The sequence below is a fragment of the Phocoena phocoena genome, chromosome 1, assembly GCF_963924675.1.
Source record: "Phocoena phocoena chromosome 1, mPhoPho1.1, whole genome shotgun sequence".
Classification (NCBI taxonomy): domain Eukaryota; kingdom Metazoa; phylum Chordata; class Mammalia; order Artiodactyla; family Phocoenidae; genus Phocoena; species Phocoena phocoena.
Window position 1 is genome coordinate 166,197,882 of NC_089219.1, and position 18,013 is coordinate 166,215,894.

An 18,013-nucleotide genomic window follows, 5' to 3' on the forward strand; every position below is an offset into this window, starting at 1 on the left:
TTGATGGGTTTTACATCCATGTAACCACCACTCAGATCAAGATATAGAATATTTCCCAGAAGCCCCAAAGGCTCACACGTGCCCCTTCTAATCAATAAACATAATCAGAAGTAACCAATATTCAGGCTTCTATCACCATAGATTAGTTTTGCCTAAAGGATCACCCTTTTTAAGACAGCCAAAGATAAAAGTTTAAGTACCTTAGATAGCTAAAATTCAGGTTAGCTGAAGTTTAGGGACATAGATAAACAGGAAGTCCCCCAGTAACATTTTAAATTGGTAACTCCTAGTGAGTCTTAACTGATCTTTTCTCTTGAAGTTTTAGAAATACCTGTCCAAATGACTTATAAGGTAGAGATCTTAGATTACCTATAAAAGGCCTTTGATGAGCAACAGAACTTTGTTGATCTACAGTAAAACTAGTCCTGGTATTGTTGTCTGTCATTATGTTATTTTTGAACAGATTATGTTTTAAAAATCCATATTGTTCTGCTTCCTTAAATTTTAGTTTCTTCCAAAGTTCAAGATCTTTCCTGGGTCAACAGTATCTAGTTACAGTACGTGGCTATGCTTACTTAGGGTACAAGCGCTTCAGTTGAAGGATTACAAAGTGCTCTTCCTCTGATACTTTGTTTGGCAGGATATTTAAATAAAGATGTCCTACAGCCTATTGTGAATTATAGGGATTCCATCACCATGAGAACTACAGACAGGAAATGGGGATCTGAAATTTTTAACAGTTGAGAAGGGGTAAGAAATAAACAATAAGAAAGGTATTATGGAAATGACAGTCATGTGAAGGGCGGAAAAGGAGGCTCCATCAACAGTGAGGGAGGGCAGAAATGGTCACAGCACATAGGATAAGAAGGAAAGGCATAGGGTGATGAAAAGCATAGACTCATGAAATGCAAAAAAGAAGACAGCTTATGAAGGGATGGTAAATGGGGATTACATGCTCTCGAACTAAGGAGAACAAATGAGATGAGCTTCTCAAAGAGGTCACTGACCCCAGTATCGCCAGGAAAGGAGTGATGGTAAAAGTCAGACTGCAAGTCATTAAAAAGGAAAGAGGTCATACAAAGTAAAAGCATTAAGTGTACTGATATATTAAAAATAATAATAGTCAACATTAAGAACTTCACTATGTGCCAAACACTGTCCTAAACACTTGACATATATTAAACATTTTTTTTTTTTTTTTTTTGCGGTACGCGGGCCTCTCACTGCTGCGGCCTCTCCCGTTGCGGAGCACAGGCTCCGGACGTGCAGGTTCAGCGGCCATGGCTCACGGGCCCAGCCGCTCCGCGGCATGTGGGATCTTCCCAGACCGGGGCACGAACCCGCGTCCCCCGCATCGGCAGGCGGACTCTCAACCACTGCGCCACCAGGGAAGCCCGAAACTATTTTTTAATTCTTAAAACAATCCCATGCAGTAGGTATAGATTTTATGGACAAGGAACTGAAGCACAGAGAGGTTAAATAAGTTGCCAAGCTCACACAGTTAGTGTTAGGTGCAGGATTCAAACCCTGGCAATCTACTGCAGAGCCCACCCTCTTAACCTCTATGCTACACTCCACCAAAGTTTCAGTTGTTTTCATAATATAGTAGGAGGTGATGCTGCCCATGGTCCAGGGGTTGAGAGAGTAAACTGTGCTTTGAGTAAACTAGAGACAGAGGCGTACGTGGAAAAAGCTGCTGGAGGAAGTACATTTAGGAGTTAGCAGTGAGGACTGAGCTATGCCAGGCTGCATGAAGTCATAATAAGAAAGGTCTACACTTTCCGTCTTCTTACAGCGAGCACTGTTTGGTAGTCTAGTCTTGGAGCCGGAGCAAAGGCACCCAAAATCCTGAAGATGACAGCATGGAGTTTGACATTTAGATAGAGAATTCACTTTAGACACAAAGGAAATGTTACATCTAAAAGGTGGAAAATCTATTTCTTACTACTAGCATGTCCAAGAACCTACGTGTGTGTGTCCCCCCACTAGTGTTTAAGTACACTAGGGACATGGTACAAACAGATGGGAGAAATCAGGCAGGATTCTTCCTTGGGATCTGTGCAAGGAAGCGCTGTGAATATACCCTTTCCATGATCTAAAAAGGACTTGGGCAGCCTGGGGCAAGTTATCTGTGCTTCTCATGATTATTTGTGTGATCTGTGATGACTGTGATCTGTGATCAGTGGGATCTCAGCTCTGCGGTTTCAAGAATGAATCTGCACAAGTGCTTACTACATAGCTAGCACTCAGTAATTGTTTCTTGAACTACTGCTAAAGCTAAAAAATTTTAGCAAAAAAACCACACAAAATCCATTCTCTTAACGTTTGAGCAGCACAGAGATGTGACTAAGAGGAAAGGCTTCACAATCAGACAGACCAAGACTCAATTCCAGGTTCTACTGGTTATTATTAGCCATTTAGTTAATCTTTTAAACACTATTTAATTTTTCCAAACCATAGTTTCTTCATCTATAAAATGGAAATGACAGTAATAGCTCTGGATTCCTTGGGCTGTTTTCAGGATTAAATCAGAGAGTGCATGTAAAATATAGTACAATGTCCGGTATATAGTAAGGGTTCAATAAAATCATTAATACTCTTATTATAAACTTGAGACCTTATGCCATTAAAGTCCATTTTCTTCACCAAATACTGGTACAATGCACGACCAAGTTCTACTTCACAATTTAGAAAAATTCTTTTTTGTTGTTGTTGTTGTTGTTTTTTAACATCTTTATTGGGGTATAATTGCTTTACAATGGTGTGTTAGTTTCTGCTTTATAACAAAGTGAATCAGTTATACATATACATATGATCCCATATCTCTTCCCTCTTGCATCTCCCTCCCTCCCGCCCTCCAGAAAAATTCTTTATAGTCAGAGACTATTATTCATTATTTTGGAATATTTTAGAATATTTGTAATAATGATAAAACTTACTATTAGAATTCTTAGAAAGGTTATTTTTTTATAAAATTACACAAGAGATACTCATGTGATAGCAGAATAAGAAATAATTTAAATATGATCTAAATTGCAGTGTTGATGGAGAACTAAATATTCTTAATTGCTTACATGACCAGATATAGTCAAGTACATTATTAACACAGAAATGCTTTATAGGTGATTATATTTCCATGCGAAGCCTATATCTGCGGGTGAAAGAGGAGATATACCTCTTCAAAATGTTCTTCATCTCGTCCCATTTTGAAATCCTGATGAAGGTTTCATCAGTGGAACACATATAATGTTCCATTTAAGTGTACTCGAAGTTTCAATTTTATAGACTTAATTCACAGTGATGAACTGTTTTTCTTTTAAATCATGACTTTTAAACAGACTATCTGAGCTTAGTTCTTTTAACTCAAGAAAAATAAAATACTTAATTTCTAAACTATGTGATACTAAAATCATATTTAAACCCATGTTGAATTTACCTCTCAAGATATATCTAGGCCCCTGATTATGACCATTCCTACCTTCAATAATTAATGTCTACACGTTAAATATAAAAATTTATGTTTTCTTTATAACTGACAGGAATATGTTAGTCTAAGGCAGGAAACTGCTGAAATGTCCATGGATTACGGGCAATCCTACTGCTGAATTCCCTTTGCTGTCTTTCATTTCAGTTTACTTTATTGCTTAAGGAACCAGTGGCTACTGATTAGCTAAGAAAAACTCACCTCCAATTTATCTGTTATATAATTTACAGTTTTCCCCCTGGAGACATTAATACTGCAGAGATGTGATAAAAGACTGCTGTAAAGAATGATAAAAACGTGCATTTTCCACATATTTATAAATCCCCACGCCAATTTTACCAAACTTGCTGGCAAAAGAAAAATACCTGACATTTAAGGACATCTATCCAATGGGAATGCTGAAAGGCACAACTGCACACTCATTGGATCTACTAAACGTTACATCAATTAGTGACAGAGCCTGGTAACCCATGAAGGCATTTCTGTGTGATGTTCCACAAGAAAAATATGCTTTGTGCATAATGTACAATATTCCCTGTCCGTCCCACTCAGACTCAAAACTCTGTAAAGCTGGAACAAATCAGGCTTTCATGTAACAGCTTGAGTTCCAGTTTAAGTTAATAAGAAATTATTCTCTTATTAGTAGAGCCTGGCCCTAAGAAGCAAGCCAGAAATTATGTTATTTTTTTCCCCTAGTTATTGCAGTAAACAAGAAAAGAACTGTGTTATACAAAAGTGGGTGAGAACAGGGAGGGGTGTAATTTCCTCTTATATAATTAAATAATTATTTCTTCTTAAGAAGATAGAGTTCCAGGCCTAGCAGATCAGTAGTCAAAGGGCAGCTATTCTGCTGTTCACTAAACGATGAGGGAAGCAAGGCATGGGAAATTCATTTTCAGATACATTTTGCCTCTGCCGCTTATAAGGGGGAGGAGGAAGGAGCCGCACTGGAGGTCAGAATTTCACATGGTTCTGGTCCTGTGCAATGCACACCCCAAAAGAGGAATCTGAGAATGACTTTTTCTCTTTTTTTAAAAGAAACAGTTTAAAGCAATTAGCATTCTGAAAAGGACAACTGGTTAATTAAAAATATTTTTAAATGACTGAAAAGTAGCTTTGCTTGAAAGAAACCATTCTTCCTCAGCCCATGGAGTTAAATTTGCATAGTTAAGCTGGAGGTTATAAGCCAAACAGCCCCATGTGTTACATTTTAAAGTTATACTGAATTATAAAGCACTTGCCCTTAAACTCAAACTTTTTCATGCCAGACTGTTGCTGTGAGCCCCACACAAAACATGCTAAATGAGAGTGTAATATATACTTTTCTTAATAAGATGTGAATAATCATCACTAATGGGAGATCCAAGGAAAGCTCATAAGAAAGCCAGAAAAATCTTATTAAACTTAACTAACTGAAGAGGCTGGAATGAATGCTGGAATGAAGTTTAAAATCCTCAGGCGAAAATGCTCACCAGATACTAATGCTGCTCACTTAGAATTTTAAGCTTTGGGAGATGGAGGTCAGGGGTAAGGAGGTTAAAAAAATTAGTACAATTTGGAGCTCAATGTAGGGTTTAATTCTGCATTAGATTGAGACCTTTTAACAATCAAATAATACATTTAAATAAATCTCTCCTGGCGATTGCTTTACAATGAAGTAGTTTTAGTTTCTGGCAGCCAATAAGGTAGGTCAATGGCTGACAGCTAAAAAACAAAGTTTCAGAATAATACCTAGAAAACAAAGACCCAGAATATTTAGTGTTGGCCAGGGCCAAAAAAAGTATCTGAGTCTAGTTCTCGATTATATATAAGTGGAAACAAAGATACAATCATTAATCAGATTTCTGTTTAAACTTCTAAAGTGTAGGGGGAAAAAGTCTGATACAGTAATCTTATTCACTGATATCTGTCACCTCGTTCCTCACCAGGGCTAGAAGATTCCTCCTCCCTGAACTACCTTTCCTTCCCCCACAAAACACACTCCATCCCTTTAAAGGGACCTTCACTGTCAGGTCAAGGAGTTTGGGGAAACCATGGAAGATTTCTGAGCAGAGGAGTGACTTAATGAAAGCAGTGTTTTAGGAAGGGGGAGGTGGGCAGGCCCAAGTGACCACAGATGCACAAAGAGGGTCTGAAGGAATGAATGTATTAACTGTCCATCCTTGTTTCTTACTAGACACACAAAATAGTGTTTAGAAAGAGTAAACTGCTCACATTCCTGTAGAAATCATCATGCTTGAATCTCAAGCTATTTGATAACTATCAGAGCCCTCCCTATACCATTCAAATGGGGAGAAGTAATTAATTTACCTAAACCAACAACTCAGCATATTAATATAGAATATGGCATCAAATCTGGCCCCGGACCCTCTCGGTTTATTCTAAGTCATAAAATACATATGGACAAAGAAAAACCCCAACTCTTAATTAGGAATTTATGTTTCATCCACCAGTTCTATAATCTGCTGACTGCTTATAAAATCTCTTATACTAGATTTGCAAATATACTAGAGGTTGCCAGAGCTGAGCAAACAGAAAGGTTATTCTGGGCTGACTCCCCCCAGTGCAGAGAGTCTCCTGGCCCCTCCCTGTCTTCCTCAAAAGGGCTCCAGAATCATCTATGAAAGTAGCTTAGGAGCTGTGGGAGTGAACAGGGTCTTTACCTTTCCTTTCTTACATCTTCATGAATGAGGCTGTAATTTTTTAAAAAAAAATTTAGAAACCAAGGCATGGGGGGGGGGCGTGATTTAAAGGACAGGAGGAGCTATCCTTGCAAACAGACTCAAACAACAATTAATAAAACAGGGTTTTTAAGGGAACAAAGCCTTTTAAACCTTCTCCCACTGTTTGGGAAATATCTTACTCCAGGAGACCAATGTGCCTGATTTTCACTATCAAGACATCACAAAATTGAGTTCTGCATAAAAATGACTTGACTGATGTTCAATTATTTATTCATTTCATTCAACAATTTCTGAGTGCTTACTAAATGCCAGGCACCTTGGTAGGCCCTGGAGATACACAAAAAGCAGTACAAAAGAAATGGTTCAACAAACGAGCCTTGGGAAATATCAATGAATCAAAGGTATTAGAACTATGTAATTACTGCATATAAAGTACTTAGACACTTAGTAAGTGCTTTTTATGATAATTCCACAACATTTGGAATCCACTATTTTGGGGGCGCAGTCTTCTTTGACTAACTTTAGCATATTGTTCTCCAAAGGTCGAATGAGATGAACCCAATAGGCACAATGCCCTGGGCCACCTCCTCTGAGCTCTTCTCCAGATAAAGGACACTGCCTGCCAGGCTGCCTCACACTTGCTCCCACGCCCATGTGCTGCCGGCCTCCTTTCCCATATTTCAGGCAGTTGGTCTCCTGTCTGTTTTTGAAAGACCCATTTCATCTCCCATGGCGCTTTCTCTAAGCTATCCTATGACTCCATCTCCCTCTTTGGGACTCACACAACCCTCTAAACTCTGATTTTGGTTCTCAGAGACTGTGGTTATTTTTGCCCCAATCATCTCTCTCCTATTAGACAATAAATGGCTTGATGGCAGGGACCAATCTGACTTTGTGAGGTTTTGAAAAAATTTAAGCTTTGTCAATTTTTCTTGTAAAAAAAGATGTCCTGAGAATTGGGGAAGAGGAGTGATAATCATTCATTCAACAAATATTTGAGTTCCAGTTATGCCCCAGGCACTAAACTCCAAAATACCAAGCAGTTGACTCTCTGGTTTGTGTGTTTTTTTTAAAAAAGACATAATTTTGTAGAATCAATTTTGCTGAAAAGAACACAACATAGTATAGCAATGAAAATTCTCCTATAAATGTTAAGTTCTATGAAGTCTTTTAAATTACACCTAACAATCCACTTAAGTTTGGAAAGAAGACGCAGTAGTATAATTGGTTCTTTTTCCTGGAGTCAGAGATGTGACTGATCCATAACAATGTCTTTTATGTTTTACTGTTTGCTAAATATTTTACCTTTTTAACCGAAAAGAAAAATTTGAACGATTCCTCTTTTTTTTCTTTACTCTCTAGAACCTGCTAAACAAGTAGGAGTACTATAGAAAGGGGGTAATTAAAGAATATATTTGCTTCATTCCAAAATGTTATATTAATTTCAAGAAATAAAGAGCGTATTGTTTCCTGACATTTATTATTAAAGAAAGAGATGACCAAGGCTCATAGTCTGAAATGTATTACAGACTGTGCAATGCATTCCATGAGGCATAGCACACTCTAAAATTCATTTATAGTATAAAGGAGTCTCTAAAAGAAGTCCCACTAATAAAATAGGCCTTCACTCAATCTGACTGCCAAACTGACTTACTTTGGCAAGCAAGCTTGGAACGTTTTAAATTTTACAAACATTATCCTGTTTTAAAAAAGTTAATTTTGACTACTTTAAGGAATGTAAAAATACACCTTGGTTTCAGTGAAATCAAGATTAAATCTTACCAGACTTCTAAAGTTAACTGTCATAATCAGATGTTACAATTAGTATAAAGGATAAAGGCTCTGAGTCTTTGGGGCTGTAGAGGCCCATTTATTCTCAACAACCCCCCTTTTCCTCTTCTAGAAGGCAAATTAGTGACCATCTTTCCCACTTGCTCTTTCCTTAGGTCGATGGGGTAAAAAGTACACAATTTATAAATCAGAATGAAAAGCAATACATCGTGTATTCATTTAAATCAGGATTCAGTAACAGCTTGCTTTCTGCCACAATACTAACAGAATTAAGTGCACACAGCAAAGAACAACAACAAAAATTTAAGAGAAGAAAATGAAAGGAACAAATGTAGAAGGAGAAGAGAAAGGAGACTAATAATTTGGTTCTAGGCACTATGCTATGTGAAAAAAATAACCACTCTTATTCCATTTTTACAGAGACAGATTGACCCAAGATCACTGGGTCAATTGACCCAAAGCTATGCAATGGCAGAGCCAGGATTCACTCAAACACAGGGATTCCCTTCTAAAGCCCATGCTCTTCCCACCTCATGTTGTATAGTGAGGAAAGGAGGAAGGATAGAGGAAAGAAAAGTGAGAGCTGTAATACAGCACTAAGCAATTACTTCTAGAGGCTAACTGTACTTATTTATCTACCTTTCAGAAAAAATTTGGTTTGACATTTGTACTTTAGATCTACTTACAAAAAGCTCAGGCCATAAATCAACTATACTTCAATAAAAAACAAACACAAAAAACAAAAAGCCCAGGCAACTAAAAATTCAATAAATTGATACTTTTGCCTTTGGCTTGATCTGCAGAAGTTTTTGTAAGATGTAACTGTGGCTTCTAGAAGATGTCGAAGGATATTGCCTACTGGCTACGATTTTTTATAATATGTGGCTTTAGTCTTTCAGATTTTTGAAGAAAAGGGATTTTATCTTTTGTCATTTCTTAATGTTAATATTTCAAACAAAATACAAGCAATCATACTCCAATTAATTAGAATTATGCTGACCAAAAAGGGTATTTACTGCCAAATACTGCTGTTACTCTACATCATACGTGCTCCATTTGCTGCCACAGAGGTTAAAAAGGGATCTCAGTTGCTTTAACAGAGGCAAGAAAGATAGTCCTCCAATGAAAGTTTCTGCAGTGATGGAAATGTTCTGTAACTGTGCTGTCCAATATGGTAGCCGCTCGTCACATCTGGATATTAAGCACTTGAAATGTGCCTAGCGTGACAGAAGAACTGAATTTTTAATCTTATTGGACCTTCCTGAACATCACAGGTCTAAAGAAAGCAGTTTAACCATTCCTTCCTGCCAAAGAAACCTGCCAAGCCGTCCTGGCCAGGTTACTATTTATGGCAATTGTATATAAAGACAAATGATTATTTAGCTATCAGTAACCTTCCAATGGTAAGAGAGGAAAAGCGGAGAAAATGAATTTAGAAAACGATACATAGTCTGGTTCTTCTTTTTGGCTTGTGCTCCTGCAAAAGCTCTGATATTTAACTTTTGTGCTCTAGAGAATACAGCAGTCGATATTTGTAGATAAAAGAAGGCTATCTATCTGAGGTCAGCCCATGCTGAAATCTAAGTATCTTACCTTGTCCACGTTACCTCTACATCTTTGAAATTGGGGACCATGCTTGCAGTTTTTACCTCTGTCTCCAGCACTTAACACTTACTAAGTATTCATTAAATTCTTGCTAAATAAGTGAGCAACCTTGAATTTCTCCATTCATTGCTCCGACATCTTAGAAGAGCCATTTGAGTTGAGTCTGGCGTTTTGGGCAAATCAGAGACTCTGGGATCAGTGTTAATGCCAAGGTTCACGCTACACTGCTGATGAAGTGTTCAGAGTGATTTTTGGTTCAAATTTCCTAACTAACTAAAATAACACAACTGCCGGGGCTCAGGGAAGGCGGAAGGGTAGAGCATTGCAGGCCAGGTGTAGCAAAGTAAGACCCTTTGGAAAATGATGCTCAGGTCTATAATTTACCCCTGGACGTTATGATACAACATATACAGAAGAAGCAGATTTCAAGTGGTAGATTCTATCTCTTTCAAGATAATACAAGAATTCTCATTTCTTACTTTTTAGGAAAAAGAGTTCCCTTCATAGAAAGTAACTAGTGTCCTAAGGGGAAACAAAAAGAAAACCTCTGAGAAAAGTGAGTGTGAAATTGGAAAACTAGTAAAGAACCCCCGAGGAGAAAGGAAATATAGGTTACAAAAATTATATAGTCACAATGTATGGGGAGGCAGGGACCATGTTTACTTAAGCTTTCAGGGGCTGAGCTAATGCTAGAGTTCCGTGGTCCCCTCTGTGCCAAGCCTTCTTAACTCAGTATAGCTCTAATTCCTCCAGGGTGCCATGGGGAACATTCAACGTGACCATCTGTCTACAAAATCACCTTCAGAGAAATAAAAATGCATTTGGCAGGCACCCAAAACTACCACAGGTTCCCTACCATGATAATGAGTCTATGGCCATTGCCAAGTAACATTTATGGAGTCCCCTATTACAATCAAGAACATTTTTTGCAACGCCAAATTAAAACGTAAGTACAGTTTGGATTAGAAATCTTGTATGCTATTTTTGGATGCAGAACTCCTTATTAATTGTGTCATAATACCATTACCCTTTCACTTTAATACGGCAGTAAGAAGGTTTCCAAATGAATCATTCAAAACTTTGCTTCAGCCAGCACACATGGAACGTGACTGGTTCCTGAGAAGCATTTTCCAGATCTCTGTAGGATAAAGAGCAAATCATTACCATTCAGCCTTTTAGATAACTTGACTGTATTCAGGATGTAAAATTAGGAAAAGCTGTCTCTCCTGACCAACCAAATGACCCCTTCACTCTGGCCATCCTCTTCTCTTTACACTTCCTTAAGTAGACTTATATTTTTGTACACTTTCCCCTTCCAACTTCCCCCCACCTTCTACATTCTGCGTCCTCCAGGCAGTCCCTTTATCATGTCCTGGTCATCCTTCAAGGGTCACTCAAATTCTCTCTTCTCACTTAGCCTGCCCCTAACCTCCAGGGATCCTTCTCACCTCTGAACTCCTGAGTGCTTTATTGTTTCTATTGCAAAAGGAACTTCTCTTTATTATTATCATACTTATTTTATCCTTTAACTCCCCTGGTGACCCTGATGATCAGCCAGGTTTAGGACTTACGGGTATGGGCTCTGTCTCATGGTAGGCAGAGACTACTTTCTGCCATTTTTAACTCCTTGGTGTTCTCAATTAGTCACATTAAGTAATAGCTGAGTGATGGGTATAAGGATAGGAATCTACAAATGAAAAAGCCAGAAGCTTTAAAATGAGATCTATTTGAACTACTTAATATTTGGTGATAAATGGAATCAAAAGAGAATATTCTAAATGTGATCCTTGCAATGGTCTTAATTTAATCAACCAGAAGCTTAACAGAGAGTTTTAAAAAGCAAAAGACATATACAAGTGGTTGATTATAATGAATCTTTTAGATAGATTTATTACAGCTTAAAGAGTCAAGAAGGGATGAAACAGAACTTACTGTAGTACAGAAGGTGGGCAAAAGGGAAATGGGAATATGAATGATGGAAAGGAGGCGGCAAATGACCTGGGATAAAATTATATTTTCTATTTGACTCTTTAAAACATTCTCTATGGTTTAAGTACTTTACAAACAAATAACAACTTTAAAAATAAAACAGGGGCTTCCCTGGTGGTGCAGTGGTTGACAGTCTGCCTGCCAATGCAGGGGACACGGTTTCGTGCCCCGGTCCGGGAAGATCCCACATGCCGCGGAGCGGCTGCGCCTGTGAGCCATGGCCATTGAGCCTGCGCGTCCGGAGCCTGTGCTCCGCAATGGGAGAGGCCACAACAGTGAGAGGCCCACGTACCGCAAATAAATAAATAAATAAAAATAAGATAAAATAAAACAAAATACCAACCAGGTGGGCGCATTTGTGGTGTAGGTGCAAAGAGCAATAGCAATTGAAAGTGCCTAGGATCTTCCATCTGTACACAATTTTACTCCAAGGCCATCAACCTTTAAGATAATTTTTTTTTTTTTTTTTTTTTTTTGCGGTACGCGGGCCTCTCACCGCTGTGGCCTCTCCCGGTGCGGAGCACAGGCTCTGGACGCGCAGGCTCAGCGGCCATGGCTCACGGGCCCAGCCTCTCCGCGGCATGTGGGATCTTCCCGGACCGGGGCACGAACCCGCGTCCCCTGCATCGGCAGGCGGACTCCCAACCACTGCGCCACCAGGGAAGCCCTAAGATACTTTTTAAGTGATGTGAATATACTTTTATCAAGTCATGAATACATCTTAAACATTAATTGAATAATACTTCATTAAGTATTTGAGATTATCAATTTTTTAAAAAGCAACATGCAAGAAATCACAAAAGGAAAATAGATTTAGAGCGTTAACATTCCTGATAGAGATCAGCCTCTAGAACCTTCGTTCTAAGTTTCCTAAAAGTGTTGGGTAGAATAACTAATAAAAGGCAGCAAAGTATCACATGGCATCCTCATTTACAGAATTTCTCAGCGAGGACATCCCACATAACCTATCCCCAACTGCCCTGCTCTCCCTTACACAGTAGCTATATTCATGTCCACATTTGCTTTGGTGGTTATATTACTGGTTTGGGAAAGACAGACACAGCACCTGGCTTAGTTCCTTGCCCATAGCACAATTCTGCAAATAAATACATGCTGGGCTGAACCTAAAAGCTGCAGTTTTCATCCTAGGATAATTTCCAACAGTATTGTTACCCTCAATGTAATTGTTACGTATTACTCAGCACCCTCATTCTTTCAAGAAAGCTCAAAGGATCACACTCTTCCACTGTTACTGCCCCACCCTCCATCCCCAAAAGCTCTGCTTGCTTGGAGTTCTTCTCCTGTCCTCTCCATTTTAGTGATCAACATTACCATCTACCCATCTAGTTGCTCAAGCCAGGAAACTGAAAATCAGTTGTGATTCTTCTTCCCTTCCTCCCCCATATCCAATTGTTCACCAGACCTAGTAGATTCTACCTCATAAATCTCTCTAGCTGAAATTACTTCTAAATCCTGGATCAAGTCACCACCAGCTCTCACCTGAATTACTATAACAAGTCTTCTAACGGTCTTCCTCCCTACAATAGTCCTAACCCAGTTCAATCTACTCTCCAACATGCAGTTTATGGACCTCTCTAAAATGTGAATCTGATAGTGTTTCTTTTCTGCTTAAAAATCTGTAATGCCACACCCATTAGGATGGCTATTATAAAACAATAAAAAAAAAAAAACCAGAAAAGAACAATTGTCAGCAAGGATGTGCACAGCAGCTGTGGAAACAGTCTGGTGGTTCCTCAAGAAGTTAAACATATGATTACCATATGATCCAGTAATTGCACTTCTGGGTATATAACCAAAAGAAGTGAAAGCAGGAACTCAAACAGATATTTATACATGTGTTCACAGCAACATCATTCACAATAGCCTAAAGGTGGAGCAATCCAAGTGTCCATCGACAGATAAATGGATAAACATAATGTGGTATATACATACAATGGGATATTATTCAGCCTTACAGAAGAAGAAAATTTTGATACATGCTATGACTTGGATAAGCCTTGAAGACAGTATGCTAAGTGAAACCAGACAGTCATAAAAGAACAAATACTGTATGATTCCACTTATATGAGGTACCTAGAATAGCCAAATTCACGGAGATAGAAAATAGAACGGTGGTTGACAGGGGCTGGGGGAGGGAAGAACGGGAAATTATTGTTTAATGGGTATGGAGTTTCAGTTTGGGCAGATGAAGAATGTTCTGGAGAAAGGAGGGTGGTGATGGTTGCACAACAATGTGAATGTACTTAATGCTACTGAATTGTACACTTACAAATGGTTCAAATGATAAATTTAATGTTCTATATATTTTTTCATAATAAAAAAGTCGTGCACACACAAAAATCTATAGTGCCTCTCCACTGGCCTCAGGATAAAGTCCTGAGATCTCCTAATGGGATTCACAATGCCCCTCAGGATTTAATCCCAATATACCTTTCCCCTTGCTATTACTCTTTGTTCCTTCAGGGCCTAGTCATACTCAGCTATGCTGGAGCTGTGCTCACACTACTTTATAAATCTTTACACAAACTATTCCCACTGTCTACAAGACAACCTCTTCTCCATTTGTAATGTTTTTCATTTTCATCCCTGTATGTCCCTCCTTGGTATCTCTTATCACAATATTGTAGCTGCCTGTTTGCTTTTCTGTCTCCCTTCCTACTAGCTTATAGCTCTATGAAGGAAAAAATAAAGTCTCATCTCATTTAGAACTACATCTTTGGTGCCTGGCACGTACAAATCTTCAGTAAATATTGTTGATTATATAAATTCATAAATGTAGCAGATAGGGAAGAGTTTCTGGGAGCACACATTTTACAATAAAGTATGTAATATACACAACTGGACACATACCATTCCTTCGCAGGCATCTTTAAAAAGATTCTATGTCTGTTGCAGTTTATCAAAAGGCTCAAATTCTTGAGATAAAATTCTAATATGAAAGATTTCTCACATAAAATTCCAGTGTCCTCTACAACTGTTCCTGATGGACAAATATGGCACTTTTTTATCAGTTTGTTTTTTAATGCCATTCTATTTAAAGTTGTATGTATATAGGACACTCATTCCTTTAAAATTAGGTCATTCAGAAATGCTAAGCCAAAGTCCTGAAAATACTGACAATGCCTATCATATTGAAACAATTGGTTACTTATCCGTTGTTTTACTACTTCGTGAAGTTTTTTAAAGGAGGGATCAGCTTCAAAATGTAGAATTCTCTCTCATCTCACATCCTGCAACCATATAATTTATGATTCTGAAACATCAATATTTATGACCATATAATTTCAAAACTAACCACTTACACTGTTTCATTCAAAGTGGAAAGAGTCTAAAACTGGCCATGTAGCACAATGCTGTCAGGACTGATCTTCTAAGAAATGGCTTTGGTGAGTGTTTTTTTTATAGTTCTATAAACTAAAAGACTCTCACATCTAATATGGAAAAATGTATTCAGAAACTGTAGAAACATGCTAGAGAAGACTCCCCCTGCCCCCCACCCCCCTTGTCATTTTCCCCATCTTTCTCTTCCTCTCTTTTCAAAAGAGTGAAACCAGATAATCTCAGCAGCATCTAAAATCTGATGAAGGTGAAAAGTATTTATTACTTAATCCCTGTCTGGATGTGACTTTTTTAAAACTTGATATATAATTGCCATATAACCTTACATTAGTTTCAGGTGTACAACGCAATGATTCGATATTTGTATATATTGCAAAATGATCACCACGATAAGTCTCGTTAACATCCATTACCACACACATTTACAAAATCTTTTTTCTTGTGATGAGAACTTTTAAGATCTACTCTCTTAGCAACTTTCAGCTATACAATACAGTATTATTAGCTATGGTCACCATGCTGTATATTACATCCTCATGACATTTATTTTAGAACTGGAAGTCTGTACTCACTCTTTAATTAAAAGTGAATATGCTATATGCATACAATGGATTACTACTCAGCAATAAAAAGGGAAACTAATACACATAGCAATTAGACAGTCTCAAAAATGTTACGAGTCAAAATTGCCAGACACAAAAGAGTATCTACTGTATGATTCCATTCATACGAAGTTTCAGAGCAAACAAAATAATTTATGGTAACAGAACTCAGAACAGTGCTTCTGGTGAAGAGAGAAGGAATGACTAAGAAGTGGCATAAAGGAACTTCCTGGGGTGACAGAAATGTTCTACATCCGACCAAGGTGTGCATTATACTAGTGTATACATTTGTCAAAACTGATCAAACTATATACTTAAATATGTGCATTTCCCTGTATATAAATTATACCCTAATATTCAATGAGAAGGCTCTCTTCTAGCTCTTTTTAGACTTTTTATTACCAAAAAATGTGAAATAATTCCTGGTCTCTATAAAGTATTCAGTATTTTTAAAAATATATCACCATTGCTCACCTGCAGTACATGTGATTTAACTTACCCACAGAAAAAATAGCTGGAAAGAACATATCAGAGAAACTATGGCCTGAAATGGGAAGGAGAACTGGCAATGATAGAGATTTTTCTAGTACTTTTCAATCTATCGGATCTGAAAACATTTTACAAAAAATATTTTTTAAAGCCCTATGCTACACATTTATAGTTTCATCTGCTAAAAGGAATTGTTGCCTTCATACGATCTCAGCATATTACACAGTCACCCAAAGCACATGAATAGAAATTGTGAGTACACCCATAAGGAAGCAACTGGTTTTGTACTTCTTTTTTGTAAATGTTGGTCACTATCAATAATAGCAAATATAAGACTCCTGTTTAGGCAGCCTCATCACAAATATATCTATCCCCCATGTTTAATAATAGAAATTACTAACAATAAAACCTTTTACTGAACTTTATAATTCAAGGCCTAGCAGGGACATCTAACCAGTTCACAGAAGGAGAAAACGGAAGGAAGGGTTTAATTGACTAAGAAGTTAATGGATAAAACAGATATAATATTACTTCATTTGCATTTTAGTAGGCTTCACACAATCCAAAAAATAAGCATTTTGTTTTGTTTTGGTTTTTGGGTTTTTTTGGCCACGCCACATGGCTTTTGGGATTCTAGTTCCCCGACCAGGGATTGAACCTGGGCCCTTGGCAGTGAAAGCGTGGAGTCCTAAACGCTGGACCGCCAGGGAAATCCTGAACTATGCACTTTTACTGGTTTCCCATCCCTGATACATTTTTCTCTCCTCCTTTGGGAGAAATCAACACCAACAACCACATTCATGTGGAATTAGTTGAATGAGAAAGTTCAGCAAAACAACTGGACCACTCACCTTATGTTGGCTATATGCTGTGGCACAGGCTGATGCTGAAAATGGTCAGGCCACGGATGATGCAGGCAGAAGGATGGAGAGGGCTGAAGACAGCACGTTGTCTGATAAACAGGTGAATGGTTTGGACAGAGAGATGCAGAATACTCTGAGTGTGGCTGCATGCAACACGAGGCCAAAGCAGGAGGTGCTGCAGGGCCAGCCTCGGGATGGCACTCTTGCTGACTGTCATGGGTAGTCAAAGGGTGATGGTATGGGCAAGGATGGCAGCACAGGGATAACATCTGAGGCGTTCTTTGGTTGTCTAAAGGCAGAAAGGATGATTTAACTGTGCCATTAACTTGCAGGCATCCATTTGGACTCACTTTTGTTCTGGGCGCTTCTTTGGGGGTGAGTTGCTGGGCTGCAGGGTCTCCATCACAGGGGGTGAGGGGACTAGCGCTGGTAGCACTGGTGGCGATGCTGCCATTGCTCAGAACCACAAAATCGTTGTTTCCGTTGTTCATAGCCATTCTCCAATTTCTTGATCCTAAGAAAGAAAATGATATAAAATCATCCAGTTACAGTCAGGTAGGCAATTATGTAAAGAAGATAGGAAAACTATTTTAAAACAGCTCTTTGAAAACAAGGGTTCTTGCAGGAGTTGTGAAAGCACTGGGGGAAGCCCAGCTCACCTGCAACAGAACCAGCCATGGGTTAGGCCTCCTCTTCTTTCCTCCCAGCTACACCATGCACCTTGAGAACCCTCTCCTATCCCACTGACCACTTCCTCCCTGCCCCATCTCTATTTTCAGTGCCTGTCTTCTCTCCTCATCCTAGATGTGCAAGTGTCCATTAGGAATTAGAACATTTTAGGATGGGGGTGGGAAGGGGGTAGAAGAGACAGAAGATACCAATATCATTCTTTAGCTTTTCAATAATATCATGCTTGGGGTGTTCTGATATAGGAATAACGGGCAAAATGAAGGGCTACTCTGAAGCAATTAGTTGTGTAGGTTCAGATAATGTGGATAGTCTTAAGAATGTTTTATGTCTTTGAAAAATGTCAAGAAAATATGATTTTTCCTCTAAGTCACTCAGGTCCTAGAATAAGAATAAACAAAAGAAAATAAAAACTAATTAGCTAAGCTAAGAACTGTGGCAACCAAGATATCAGATGCA

At 38.4% G+C, this 18,013-nt stretch overlaps 1 protein-coding gene across 1 annotated transcript in view; it reads right to left on the reverse strand.

Annotated features, from left to right (window-relative positions):
• Window positions 1–17,364, reverse strand: part of DISP1 (dispatched RND transporter family member 1) — a 51,602-nt gene extending 34,238 nt beyond the window's left edge. Inside the window, exon 1 of the mRNA XM_065889459.1 lies at window positions 16,856–17,364. Within this exon, the coding sequence (XP_065745531.1) occupies window positions 16,856–17,364 (509 nt within the window). The remainder of the gene's footprint in view (window positions 1–16,855) is intronic.
• Between the last annotated feature and the right edge of the window lie 649 nt (window positions 17,365–18,013).